We start from the raw sequence: 15,230 nt of genomic DNA on the forward strand, positions 1-15,230 counted from the left end.
TAATACCTAAGGTCCCTGGCTGCACATAGCAGGCTGCAGAGGGGGCTCATGCCGGGAGCCTTTTTGTTTACCCTTAACGGCCGCATGACGGGTATACCCGGCATGCGTCGCTAAGGGGTTAAGTGACAGGCAGGTTGATCAGGCCTGTCATTTCCTTCCTGGTCCAAGTTAGCCCAGATGCTGGAGGCCTGCTCATTACTGGGCTGATTAAAGGATAGAGACAGCCTGCATTAGGAAGCTGTAGTGTGGATAACGCTCCAGGGAATGGGGGTTCTAAGGGCTTATTCCCACGTCCTGTATTTTGAGGACGCTACGGATAAGGAAGTCCTGTAGTGGAGTGTTTCCCCGCCTGGTATGATGATATCAATATCATGCCGGGAGCGGGGAAACTGTTTGAATCTCAGCGGCACCATGCTGACACAGCCCTCCTGGTGCTTTATTACAGTGCCACAAAGATCCGAACTATTTCCCCACTTAATTCATAATATTGATAAATCATAGCGGCCTGGGAAACACTCCACTACAGGGCTTCACCATCAGTAGTGTCCGCAAAATACGGGCATAGTACATATAACTGGCCACATGATGAAGCGTGCCTCGTAAGTGCCCTTATACAAAAAGGGGCTCTTTTTTAGTTGAAAAAATGCACTGGAAAACAATCAAGCTATCCTCATATGCAATGTAATGAAGCTATCCTCATATGCAGCCACTTTTTTGTTTTATGAACCTATAACCATATAAACAGGGAAACATGGAATATTAAAGAAGGAAATGTAAGTATGTACATTTATGAGCAGCTTACAGAGAACAGGGCAAAAACCTCCTGAAAGCAGTACATACTAGTTGGCACAGCTCAGCACAATTACATATCTACCCTTTAAAACGGAACATACTTCTTGAATTGAGTAATTTACCTGACGGGTTTGTAGGCCTTCAATCACGATTGTGAGGCCAAATCCCCATATTGTGTACTTTATAATGCAAGAAAATAGGTTGACAGTGGAGAGTTCCTGTTATGTTTTAATACCACTTTTGTGTAATGCACCCCAGAAAGCCCCTGTTTAGTCAAAGACATTTCGTTCCCAAAGGTGTACTGCCGAAATAGGAAGTCATTAATAGGATATCACAAAACCCAAACAGGAAACTGACCCAGCACATACTATGCAGCTCCATTGAACTCTACGATATTTAAAGCCTACAGTTTCCTGGAGACCAGTGGAGACAGAGATACGATCACAATAATGACCTAGAGGAAGTTCAACTGTTCACACTGCTAAGTTCCTAAAGGAAGGCTTCTTGGTACAGTGTTGTTATTTCCCTGGAATACAAAGTCTACCACCCTTCTTGTCACAAACATCTAATCTAGGGTCTAGTTCACACGCCCCAACTGTTTCCAGGTTTCCTTTTTTCACTTTATGGCTGCTCTTACACTTTAAAATATCATCCACTTTACTGCAGATTTTTATCGTGTAAATCTGTCCTGTGTAACTGAAAATTGTGACAGGTCACAGAGCAAATGATTTTGTTGGTGGGGGTCTGGGGGCTTAAATCTCTACTCTCAATAGAATCAGTGGGGGAGAAGTGCATGGCCGAATGTGGCTTCTCCCATTGTCACATGCATACTTTAAGTGATATTGTCCCCCCCCTTTCCATATCAGGAGTTCTCAGCACCATTCTTAGGCTTATATTCTGGACATTTCAGATTTTACCATGTAAAGGATTTCTTGGTGGTCTCTCCCATGTTATTGTTGGTGGACACTGCCATATAGGCGGGCTTAACAGTTGCGATGCCCCATATCTCGACCCACATCAGTGCCATAGGCCCTGTCCCCTCAGTAATGCCATCTGTGTCTAGGCCCTCTCCGCAGCTATTGGGGCCAACCTAAGGGAGTGGGGTTTAAGCCTTTAGGTTGTCCCATTTCAATGTCTGGGGATGGGGCAGGGCCTAGGCACCAATGAATTAACTGAGGGGGCAGGGCCTACGTCTCCGATGTGGGCAGAGATATGGGGCTCTACTGGCATTAGGCCCCGCCCATACAGCACTGTCCAACAATAACATGCATTTTGAGGGGAGAGACCACCAAGAAATCCTTTAGGCCATGTTTACACGGAGCAAAAGTAGCAGAATTCTGCCAGCCTCCCTGTCATAATGACAATCTATGAGAGGCTTGAGTGTCTTCTCTCTCCGCACTGAAGAATGAAAATGTTCATTCTTCTCTCTCCGTGCTGAAGAATGAAAATGTTCCTTCTTCAGCACGGAGAGAGAAGGCCACGAGCCTCCCATAGACTATCATCATGACAGGGAGGCTGGCAGAATTCCGCTACTTTTGCTCTGTGTGCAGGTAGCCTTATACAGTATGAAATGTCTAGAATATAAGCTTAAGAATGATGCAGAGAACTCCTCATATGGAAAGGGGGTGACAATATCACTTTGCGATGAGTTCCATAGTCTTTTATAGAACCCATTTTGAGTAAGCACAAGACAGTGGGAAGAAACAGCTTTCAGATGCACATGGTAATGTGTCAGTTGAAGTCCAAGTCCAGCGACCCTCACAAATTGCTAAAATGAAGGGGCAGAAGCAATTGGCTAAGCATTTTTTCCTTTTTCCCCCTTATCTTTTGCTCAACTTTCATCGGATAGTCTAAGAGACTTTCAATAATTTTGTACACCCCACACTCTGTTTTCAGTGCCAAAGAGAAATTAAAGGCAAAAGCACCAGTTTTAGCTACCAACTAGGATTTCAGCACGTAGGAGACATGTCAGAAGTTGGTTAATAGTTTAGGTACACATCAAGTCTTTTCCACATTGACTTTAAAGAAAATCTGTCAGCTGTAACTCAGGTTCCAAACTGCTGATCCAGCTTGGAGCTCAACTTGCAGGGTCAGTTGGGTGGAGAAGGGGAATCAGGCGTTTGGGAAAGCCTCTCTGACACTTTTCTCTGGAGAATAAGACCATCTCCTATGTTAGCGAAGCACAGAAGGCTGCTTTGGAACATAAATTGCAGCTGGCAGATTCACTTTAACACCTTCATTACCCAGCCAAAAATGACCACGCCAATTTTTCTTTTTCTTTTTTTTTTCCCCCTCATCTTCTTAGAGCTATAGTGCCTTCATTTTTCTATCTACAGGACCATGTAAGGGCTTGTTTTTCAGGAACAAGTGTACTTTGTAATAGCGTCCTTCAATCTACCATAACTGGATGACGGAACACCCAAAAACATTATTTATGGGAATTAGTTTACGTCGTTCGCCGTATGGGAACACTATTGTTATATTTTATAGATCACACAGTTACGCACTGTATCATTTTTATTTAACCATTTTTAAATTTTTATATTTATATAATTGGATAGGGGGTGATTTTAATTTTTTATTGGGGTAGGGGCTTTGGGTGATTTTTAAAAACATTAAAAGTTTTTATCCTTAACACTTTTTAAATCCTGGGGGACTTTGTATACACTGGTCAATGCTCCTCTGGCGGTCTTGGAAAGCGATCGAGACCCCTGAAGTGTTCTGATGAGTGGTAAGTGACAGGAACTGCTCCTGTCACACTTAAAGAGACTCTGTACCCACAATCTGACCCCCCCCCCCCCCAAACCACTTGTACCTTCAGATAGCTGCTTTTAAACCAAGATCTGTCCTGGGGTCTGTTTGGCAGGGGATGCAGTTATTGTGTATGCATTAGGCTGGCACACCCTCTCTGTCCCTCATCATTAGGAATGCTCCAAGCAGATAGTCTCCTACTCATCAGCTGTGTGAATACTGAACATGGGCTGGATCGTTAGGGCACCTGTGCAATGTTCAGACAGGAGAAAATGTTCCAGTGGCATTCCTAATGATGAAGAGGGTGGGGAGGAGGGACGGAGGGGTGGTGCAAAGTCCCGGCCGTTGGACACGGGGCTGCAAGTTTAAAAGTTGTTTTTAGGACAATAACAGCATCACCTGCCGAACGGACCCCAGGACAGATCTTGGATTAAAAGCAGCTATCCGAAGGTACAAGTGGTTTGGGAGTCGCTTTAAACGTAATCAAGGCATTTAAGGGGTTACTGACAGGCTGCAGGTTAAGGGCCCTCACTCACTATGAGGAGAGTTCAGCTCCCGAGCTCGCTTCATAGCAGTTAATGCAGTCAGGACTGAGGTGGGGTACTCAGACGGGGAAAAAAAAATAAAATTAAAAACTGGTTTCAGAAAGTTATATGGACTTTTAATTTACTTATATTTTAAAAGTATTCTACTACTTATTAGCTGCTGTATGTCCTAAAGGAAGTGGTGTATTATTTCTAGTCTGACACCGTGCTCTCTGCTGCCACCTCTGTCTGTGACAGGAACTTTCCAGAGCAGAAGAGGTTTTCTATAGGGATTTGCTACTGCTCTGGACAGTTCCTGTCAAGCTGATAAGTATTAGAAGACTGGAGATTTTTTAAATGGATGTAAAATTTCAAATCTATATTAACTATCTGACACAAGTTGATTTTGAAGAATTTTTTTGCTAGCAGGACCAGGGTTGAGGAAGTGGGGAGGAGGGGGCGGTGCAAACAGGGCAAATGCCTATGGCCCCACCCCCCAGTAGGGGCCCCGAAGCTGCCATGGTTTCTGAGTCAAATTGTTCTCTATTAATGATATGTAGAACGAGCAGGCACCAGGTGGGCCTGCTCATCCAGGTCCAATTTATTGGCCCTTCAGAGATCACAGGACCCCCCCCCCCCCTCCTCTTCTCCACTGAGGGCCTGAAGCAGGGGGCGGCTCTTGTGTCAGACTAATCTCCTTCATGTCACCAGCAGCAGTCAGGACAGGGGCAGGGTCTGGAAGAGTGTGTATGTGGTGTCAGTCTGTCAGAAGCAGAGTAAATAAGGCGGATCTGGGGGAGTGTGTATCCCTCTTCCTCCCCCCTGGCGCATCAGAGTTCCCACCTTCCTCCCCGTGGCACATCAGTAATTCTCCTTATCTCCTTCCTGGAACATGAGAGATGCCCCTTCCCTACTTTCTGGCAAATCAAAAATCCCCATCCCTCCCCCATAGCACATCAGAGCTGACACTACAGGTACATTTACATGTACTATGTTTACTGCAGATTTTACGCTGTGGACTACGCTGTGTAAATTAAAGGGGTACTCCAGCGATTTTTTTTTTCTTTCAGATCAACTGGTTTCGGAAAGGTATACGGTTTTGTAATTTACTTGTATTTAAAAACATCAAGTGTTCCAGTACTTATCAGCTGCTGTATGTCCTGCATGTGGCATTTTCTTTTCAGTCTGACGCCGTGTTCTCTGCTGCCACCTCTGTCCATGACAGGAACTGTCCAGAGCAGTAGCAAATTCCCATAGAAAACCTCTCCTGCTCTGGGCAGTTCCTGTCTCAGCCAGAGATGTCAGCAGAGAGCGCTGTGTCAGAGGCATACAGCAGCTGATAACTATGGGAAGACTTGAGATTTTTACATAGAAGTTACAAATCTATACACCAGTTGATTTGAAAGAAAAAAAAAGATTTTCCCTGGAGTACTCCTTTAATGTAAATAAATTACTGAACATGGTACAAACATGGTACATTTATTTGGGACCCCACTTTTTATTTTGCCTAGGGCCTCATTTAGCTTAAAAACCATCCTTTTTCACTGGAATACCCCTTTAAAGCGATTGGCTGAGCATAACTGTGCTCAGCCAATCGCGGCTGAGAAGCTGATGACGCGGCAGAGGGGGACCGGCATGAGGGACGGCTGGAGCGGTCCGGCCGGCCGTCCTCCCAAAGAGGACGTTGTCGCCCCAAGGCGGCGGCTGGGTCGACAGCAATTGAGTAAGTATACCGCACCACACTTCTGGGGTGGGGGGGAACACAAGGAAGGGGGCCATTCACTTAAATAACACACATTACAAAAGTCGTATAAATTTGTAATGTGTGTTATTTAGTGAATAAATGTTAAATGCCGCACTACCCCTTTAAGTCTAGCTTACACATTCATTGCATACACATTTAATATTTTAGCATAAAAAACCACATCATTTTACAAGTAAAATTTATCTTAAACTTTTAGAAGTGCCTTCTACCAAGTAGAACATTTTTTTAAACTACTAAATTTTCTGTTTATAAAACTACTTTTTTCTTTTTCTACACAAAAAATACTAATATGCAAACCAGTTTACAAACCAGCTAAAAAAAAAAAAAATGTTTTCCTCCCAAATTAAAAAGACCCAAAAGTAGCATCTGACACTCAGATACATCTGTAATAACTATAGATAGAAAACTGAACTACATGTTTTACCACTGAATGCAATGCAAATGAGTGAAAAAAAAAATAAATAAAAGACTGCTTTTTGAGGAGTAAACTGGCATTTTAAGTCTCAAAGAACGTGACAAAATATTTAGGGGGGGAATCAAGATCTGAATTTTCTAAACCCTCTCGCACGCGCATCAAAACTGTGCGCACCCCGATAAGGCCGCAGTCACTGCCCCACCCTGCTTCTCTGGTAAGAGTGGTGAAGGGGGCATATGTTTTCATGGTTTTTGCTCAACTCGAGTAGTTTTGAATAAATTTTGCCAGTATTTGCCCTCTGTGCTGCATGTGCATAATAAGCTCTCTCCCATAGTCTTATCCAAAAAGACCATGCTAAACAAAGAGAAGAAGCCCAAGAGAACTAATCTTCCTACAGTGCTGTGTCCCAATGAACATCAGCATTCAATATCAGTTCCATAACCAATAAAAGAAAGAAAAATCTTACTTTTCTGACAATGATCTTGTGTCCAGCAACGACCGCCAAAAACTGAATTTATTACTGTAGATGGGCAGCTGCTCTTTCCTTTTAAAGCACCTGGACACACATCCCCACATTCTTCCTTGTCATCTTTATTGAGTTGGATGTAGTTGTCCTCAACAGAGTCAAGAACTTTTGACCAGTCAATAGTGGAGAGGTAACAAAGTTCATAGTTTTTTTCTATCCTGACAGAGCCCCTGCTAATATGCATAAGGCTGTGTAGCCCAATCTCCTTCAGATGAACCATCTCAAAAATAACCAGGGCATAGTTGAAAAAGAGTCGCGTACCACGGATGACAGTGAGATTTGGAAAAAGGTCTTTAAGGCTTTCCAGGCCGTAAACACGAAAGAGAAGGAGGTAGTCCGTTATCATTGTAAGCTTAGGAAAACTCAACCCTTTGAAGTTTTCACGTTGAGTGCTGAACATAAGCAAAATCTGTAGATGGCCTTCAATCACAGTGCAGTCCTCCAGATCATCAAATCTTGTCAAGTTATTCCGGATGTCCATACTGGGACAAACTGGGGAATAGAAAAGCAAAAAACATGGTAAGAAAAATCATACATATGCACACCAAAAGGTCTTACATAGTTTCACTCTTCTTCAATTGGTCATATTACAGAAATAAAAAAAGCTTTAGTACAAAAAAAAAAAAACAAACAAACAAAAAAAAAAACACACTACAGACAGATGTCCTAAAAATGCTCTCAGGCAGATCCCCACGGACCCCTACAGGCCTCCTTAAGATTCTGCAATGTCATGTCTTAGCTGAGAAATGCCTGCTCAGCCAGTCAGTTACTGGTGTGGGACACCGCTACAGTCCCAATTGGCTGAGCAGGTACTTTCTGCCAGGTCGTGACAATGCAGGAAGCTGGGAGAAACTGGAGAATGACAGAGGTTAGTGAGCTGGTGACACTTTCCTGTGGGGGGCAGGGGGACAAGTAAGCATATAGACACCTTAATTCTAGGTGCAGAAATTTGCTTACATTCACCCTCAGAGCTGTTTACGGTAAATGTTAACTTTGATAAATATGTAAATTAGGCAGTTTGGTGTACTGGATGCGGGAATATAACCCTCAGTGCACTAATCCACCCCATCCCCCTTTTGAATATAGAGATGGTACTCTGCAATGAGGTTATCCTGGCATTCATCATCACTGTAGAGTACCGAATCAATGTTCAAGAGAAGCGGTGGAACGGTGTACTGAAGGCAGTAGTCCCGCCTGATCTGCTACGCATAATACAGACATCTGACAATGTAATATATATCTGATCAGACAATCAGATAGTCAAGTCCCCTATTGGGATAAGAAAATAAAATGCAAGATGTAAGATGTAAAAGTTAAAAAAATGCAAATAATAAATGTAAAAAAACACATTTGCCTTTGCCATATTTGTCGTGTGTAAAGATGCTGGCAATATAGTTCATCAATGCAAATTTTGCTATATTTTTTATTAAATGTGGATACCTAAATCATTTATAAAATTTACCACTAACATAAATTACAAAATGTCAAGAATTTTTTTTTTTTCCATAAGTTAAACCATCACATAGAGTTAGAACCACATAACGTGAGACAAGCGAAATTTAAGAAATGGACTATGGTCCTTAAAGCAAATGTACCAGCAGGTAAATTGCTTTAAGATTTAAACATAAAAAAACTGGCACCGGCACAGGTATGCCGGTGCCACAGTCCTTTTTTTTTTTTTTTTTTTGAGCGGTGGCCTGGTTCTTGCACATGGCGCCGATCTATTCCTTGTCGCTGGCCCAGCTTGAAGCAGTGGAGGCGGGCCTCTTTCTGTGACACTGCTCCATTTATTGGGGGTTTCCTCTGAGGCTTTGACTGATAGAGGCTGCAGTAAAGGCAGACTGTATGTGAACATTTACCGCTACCTCTGGGTAAGTCTGTGCCCTTGCTTTATTTAGCAGTGAGCTGGTTGGGGCTCTGTGTCAGAAATATGAAAAAGACTTAGAGCACACAATTTCATCACAATGCCGTAAACGGTTTGGGTCAGATCTTCACGTCACAGCTCCAGCGCCCTTCAGTTTCCCTCATCGGAGACTATCGCTCTCCAGGGGAAGCAAGACAGTGAGGGAGCTCCCCTTTCTTGCTTGACCATCTATGGCACTGTGGTGATATGTTTATTTTGATATACGATGGCATTGTACCGTGCATACATTTCAACAAAAAGACATTTAGCATAAAAGAAACAGTGTGTCATAAGTCTTTTTCATATTTCAGAATTATGGAGCCAGAGTGAGCGACTCCGTTTTGATTGGACATCCATCACACAGTGCGGCTATTGGCACGGAACATTGTATGCTTCTATGGGGCTCTGTGTCCACAGCCTACACCTATATGACTGCAGTATTATGTTAAACGTTTTGGAGTAGACCTTTAAGTCTATAGTTTGACATTTATTCTATGAACAGCACTATCGGACCAATAAGATATAACATACTTTGCTTTTATATGACCCTTGTGCATCTGACAGCATTTTTTCCAAGGTTGTACTTATTTGCAAGGTTATCTCCTAAAATTATGGCTGAACAACTCAACAGTCATCCATTAGGTCCAGGTTACATGTTTGTGTCCATTGTCTATTGATGACTAAAAGGTACAGAAATGGTTTGCTGTGAAGGTACATACCAGAAATGTTACTGGAAGTACAACAATCAGCTACACAGACTATTTGGGGGCTCCTCAGGGATATATGCAGCCTGCAGTATGTGTGTATGGTCAGTGGCATAGTAGAACATACCAAATATTAGGTCATAGAAAGTCGCACTGTAACTCAGCTGATCCTATTGCCAGTCATGCTATGATCAAACAATGACAGTGAGAAGCCTCAGCCAGCACTCGGGACTATTTATTTATAACATATACAATTAATGTAAAGCATATGAGAACTGGAAGCGTCAGGGTTAACCTAAGTGGTTCAGAAAGAAGAATCTTATTCCAAGAATAAAAGGAACAAACAGAACAGAAAAGTCTTGGGTTTCCTTCCCACAAATGATGGGGGCAGGGGGAGGGGGGTCTGTTATTCAGAGATTCGCCACGTACTCTCATCAGCATGTTGCCACGTGGTCCACAAACCTGGGTGTCACACACTCTCAGCCACACCAACCACCATTCTGTGTTCACATAAATCTAGTCATTTTTTTTTTTCATTGGATAAAGTCCCTAGCTAGCCATACAGATCTCAATGATGTGCGTCTTAGGGTCCTATTACACTGAGCAATTTTTAACAATTAACAACTAAAGATAAATGATCGCAACTGAGATTGTTTATAGATTACCTGAAATCGTTCACCATATTAAACAGAAGGATAATCGTTAGTTATGATCGTTACTATAATAGTTATTGCGATCGTTTATTCCTTCTGATCCCAGAAAGACAATGAACAATGTGCTATTACACTGAACGATTACTGAAAAAATACGGAACTTGAGAGAACGAACGTGGAATTACAGGGAACGATTAACGATAATTTTAGGTTCAGATCTAAACCAACGATATACGAACGATTTTTCGATCGTTGCCTGCAATTACACAGAACGATTATCGTTTAAATTAGAACGATTTAATGATTTTTTGCGCGATAATCGTCCTGTGTAATAGGGCCCTAAGGGTGCGTTTACACAGAAAGATTTATCTGACAGATTTTGGAAGCCAAAGCCAGGAGTGGATTTGAAAAGAGGATAGATCCCAGTCTTTCCATTATGACCTGATCCCTGTTTATAGTCTGTTCCTGGTTTTGGCTTCAAAGATCTGTCAGATAAATCTGTCTGTGTAAACGCACCATAAGTCCCATAGATGATACAGATACAAATGTTGTGCATTGTCCCCAGTTTACAACAGGTTTTTTTGTTTATTTTTAAAAGGATTATTGTCCTAAATCAGAAAAACCTGTCTGCATCCTTTACAACTCTGTCCACAGGTTGTGTCTAGCATGGATGTGTCGGAGACTAAAACCACACAACCTGGGTACAGGTGTCATGCTGTTTTTTGGTAAAATGCAGGCATCTTTGCCTAAACCTTGACAGCACCTTTAATATTATGAAATGCATTACCTAAGACCGTCAGACTCACCTTCAATACCCAAAACTTCAAACATGCCACCAAAACACTCCTTTGCAAGCAGGCCCCTTAGGTTCCCTAATCTGAACCCCCGGACCATAAGAACATTGAAGCCCCTCTGCCTTTTGTCTCTAATTCTTTCCTTATGGCCTGTAAGCTCTTGCCCTCACTCCTCATGTATAGTTTCATAATTACATGTGTATCTCTGTTACGTCTGATTTTTGTCTATGTAAGTACCCCAGAAATGTAAAGTGCTGTGGCTATATAAATAATTATTATACAAGAAAAATATCAAGTATCCACTTTGTAATATGAAGGGGAAGAAAATGCTTTAGCCATGGCTACCACTCAGAATATATTTCTCATCATATATTTCCTAAAATACATTTTGTCAATATGTCTCTAGTGGAAAAATCCCTTTAGACACTATCCATTAATTTCAACCAGGAACACAAGCCACCCCGCTATATAACCTGAAAGGAATGATATATCCATCTCCTACAGTATACAGTTTAGTCATCGGAATAAAACAGGTGCATATAAACAACAGTAATAAGACAAAGAAGCCCATCACCACTAACTGTTTTGATGACTTGCGACAACAGCATGCCCAACACACCTGCAAAACGCTGTTCCACATCCGGAAGAAACAGCCAAGTGCTTGTAACTACTACAGCAAGTACATGAATGATCTTTAACTTTCCCAGAGAAGACAAAAGATTTACATTAGAGTAAACAGTGTGACAATTTCTCCAGATCTGCCTATATCCTTATGTACATTATTATTAAGTATTTCAAGATTCAGAAAAAATATAAATATAAAAAGGGATTCTTGTCTCCTAATACATGTGGTGCATCGTACTTACTAAATCTACCTGACCACATAGATGAAGAAACAAGAATACTGTGCCATACACTACTGAAAGCCACAATGCGGAGAATTTCTCCAGTAGAAGCACTGTTTTCACCCAATGGAGATCCCATACAGTGCCTGATGTAGTTCCTACAGATTAGTCATATACAAAGCTAAGGCTATGGTCACACCATCATCATGATTTCCTCTATGACAGAAACCTTGTGGAGAGGTAAGCATCACATGTTTGTTAGTTTAATTTTAAAGCCATATTAGTAAACCTATTGGAAAATAATGGACCTTTTTTTTTTATCATTGTACACATTTTTCTTGGCTGTTTTACGGCCATTTTTTTGGACAGCCATCACGCCCGCTATTCAACAAAAATAACTGCCACTCTTTGGCTGCAAAGTGACAGGCGTCCCAAAAAAAAAAAGTTTAAACCGCCCATAAAAAGGCATTGTGTGGTCATGGTCTAAACGTGACACCAGCAATGAACAAAACTAGTAAACTAGCTTAGGAAATAAGAAGGCGTCCTTCAGATGTGCCTGGCACTTTGCGCTGAGTTTCTGTGTACATTTCTATTCGTTTATTTATTCTAACAAGGGAAAAGTGCACAAGTACACAGAGTCCTGTGAAAAACAAAGACACTGCAGCATAGACGAACACTGGGATACCCAGGGGGATTATTTTACATACATACAGAAGTACAACAGTCAGTAATAATGAGTCCTTTGTCAACTTGATATGGATGTTGTGGAGCGATACACCAACGTTTTGCTTTTTGTCTTTGCTCAGTTACTTTTATAATAATCAATGGGAGAATCAGGTTGGCTTAAAGGGGTACTTTGGAGAAAGTCAATTGTATTCAAATGAACTGGTGTCAGAAAGATATATAGCTTTTTACAGCTGATGAGAGAGGAAAAAAAACACCACTTTCTGCAGGACCTATAGAAGCTAAGTACCTGAAGGCTTCATTTTTAATACACATCTATATAACTTTTTGACAGCAGTTGATTTTTTTCCCCCCCTCCATAGTACTGATGCTGCAGGCCTTCTTTTGAGGGGGTTTCCTCCCACTAGGGATGGGGCGGCCAACCTCCAGTGCTTCAGCCTCAGACGGTTTCTCAGTAATAGACCGTCACCGTGCGCGGGAAATGGGCCGCAGTTCAAAAAGAGGACCACGGCATTGGCTTCTCTGTGCCAGTCTATTCATGTGCAACACTTAAAGTGTCACTGTCGTGAATTTTTTTTTTGCAGAAATCAATAGTCCAGGCGATTTTAAGAAACTTTGTAATTGGGTTTATTATCCGAAAAATGCATTTTTATCATGAAAAAGCAGTTTGAAGCTCTCCCCCCTGTCTTCATTGTTCTCCTATGGAGAGAGCTAAAGAAAAGACCAAAACAGGACAACAAAGAGTTAATCTACAAATCCCTCACCCGTTATCTGTTCTGACCATCACCAGTGACCTGTCTGAGCTCGGATTACAGCTGTCACCCAGCTCTGTGCCTGTAATCCTCTGTTATCTGCTTTCTGCTGCCGGCTAACTCCCTCCTTCCTCCTCCCCCCTCCCCTCTCCCTAGAACAGACAGGGTACGTCTCCTGCAACAAGTCACAATTTTCAGATTTTTCAGAGTGGATGAAAAAGAGGAAGGAGGGGGGGACCTGGGAAAAGGCTTTTTACATGCAGATAATGGCAGATTTGGCTAATAAACCCAATTACAAAGTTTCTTAAAATCGCCTGGACTATTGATTTCTGCAAAAAAAAAAAATACGACAGTGACTCTTTAAAGCAAACATACCTGATGGTACATTCGCTTTAAATCGCTCTCACTTCTTTCTTTGTGCACCTAACTCTCAGGACAGGAACTGGGACCCTTCATTAAAGCAATAACCCTTTTCTTTATCATATGGACCCGTTTTTTGAGCATGTTTAACATACATACGTTTTTACTGTATAAATATACAGATGTTAAAAATGTAAACAATGTTAATGGATGTTTCTACGTAAAAGTCAATGGCTACGTTAGCACATACATATGAGTGTATGCCTCCACGAGAATCATAGCAGCACTCAAAAAAAGAGAGTGTCAGAAAAACTATGGGGGGGGGGGGGTAATTTATCAAAGTGGCGCAAAGTAGAATTGTCATGGTTGCCCCTAGCAGCCAGATTCCACCTTTCATTTTTTAAAGAATCTATGGGGAATGAAAAGTAGAAACTGGTTGCTAGGGGCAACTAAGACAATTCTACACCAGAGTTTGATAAATCTCCCCCATGGTGTTTATATCATCCAAACCACAAACATCACTGGGTCTTTCTTAAAGGGTTTGTCCAGCGAAAATCTTGTAAATCAACTGGATTCAGAAAGTTATATAGATTTGTAATTTACATCTATTTAAAAATCTCAAGTCTTCCCATAGTTATCAGCTGCTGTATGTCCTGCAGGAAGTGGTGTTTTCCTTTAAGTCTGACACAGTGCGCTCTGCTGACATCTCTGTCTGACACAGGAACTGTCCAGAGCAGCAGCAGCAAATCCCCTAGAAAACCTTTCCTGCTCTGGACAGTTCCTGTCTGGGACAAAGATGTCAGCAGAGAGCACTGCATCAGACTCTAAAGAAAACACTACTTCCTGCAGGACATACAGCAGCTGATAACTATGAGAAGACCTAGGATAAGATTTTCGCTGGACAACCCCTTTAAGCGTTGATCAAGAAAGACCCTAGTGAGTGGGTGGTTGAAATGTTGCGGTTTGTGCCTTGGATGAAATTAACACACTTTTTTTTTAACCATATCTTTTGGAGTGTTGCAGGGATTCTCATGTTGGTACAGAAGTCTGCTTTTTTGGTCATATAAAAGCACAGAGCTCGACGAAAACTACATATTTTTACGCACATTATATATATATATATATATATATATATATATATATATATATATATATATATATATATATATATACACACACACATATACACACACACGTACATTTACCCTTACACACCCTTACCTTGACAGGATGCCTAGGATCCCTAATAAAAATATATTCTTCAGACAATACTGCTGCAACACCTCCTGGCATTACTCGTGTGGACGAGGATGGACACAGGGGGAGGAGGGACGGGGGGGGAAGAAGAAAGAGGGTGAAGAGGACAGAGATAAGGGGCACAGAGAGAAGCCCAAAGAAACGATGATCCACGTTGGTCATGTTTCTCATGTCTCTGCAGTGGGCCAGGTTACATTACAACCCGAAACACTGCAGAGACAGAGAACATGTAGTCACAAAGACATTCTGCTCAGCTTACTGGGCAGGGTTATAACCAAGCCCATTGAAGAGATGGATGACACGTGATCCACATCTCAGAAGATGGGGGCCAGGAGGAAGGAGCATTAAGCACGATGAGGATAAACAACATCTCTTTCCAGAAACCACCACATGAGGACAGAGGTTACAACTACACTACACTCCTCTAGATTACACAGGATATCTTCATATTACGCTACTGCTCATATACAATCATCCAGCATCCAGGAACAGCGCAGATCTCCCC

At 41.9% G+C, this 15,230-nt stretch overlaps 1 protein-coding gene across 2 annotated transcripts in view; it reads right to left on the minus strand.

Moving 5' to 3' along the window:
- Positions 1–15,230, minus strand: part of INSR (insulin receptor) — a 104,848-nt gene that overhangs the window by 56,232 nt on the left and 33,386 nt on the right. For both annotated transcript variants that reach the window (XM_069962323.1, XM_069962322.1), the window contains exon 2: positions 6,714–7,265. In XM_069962323.1, the coding sequence (XP_069818424.1) occupies positions 6,714–7,265 (552 nt within the window). The remainder of the gene's footprint in view (positions 1–6,713; positions 7,266–15,230) is intronic.

This window comes from Dendropsophus ebraccatus, chromosome 3 (assembly GCF_027789765.1).
Source record: "Dendropsophus ebraccatus isolate aDenEbr1 chromosome 3, aDenEbr1.pat, whole genome shotgun sequence".
Classification (NCBI taxonomy): domain Eukaryota; kingdom Metazoa; phylum Chordata; class Amphibia; order Anura; family Hylidae; genus Dendropsophus; species Dendropsophus ebraccatus.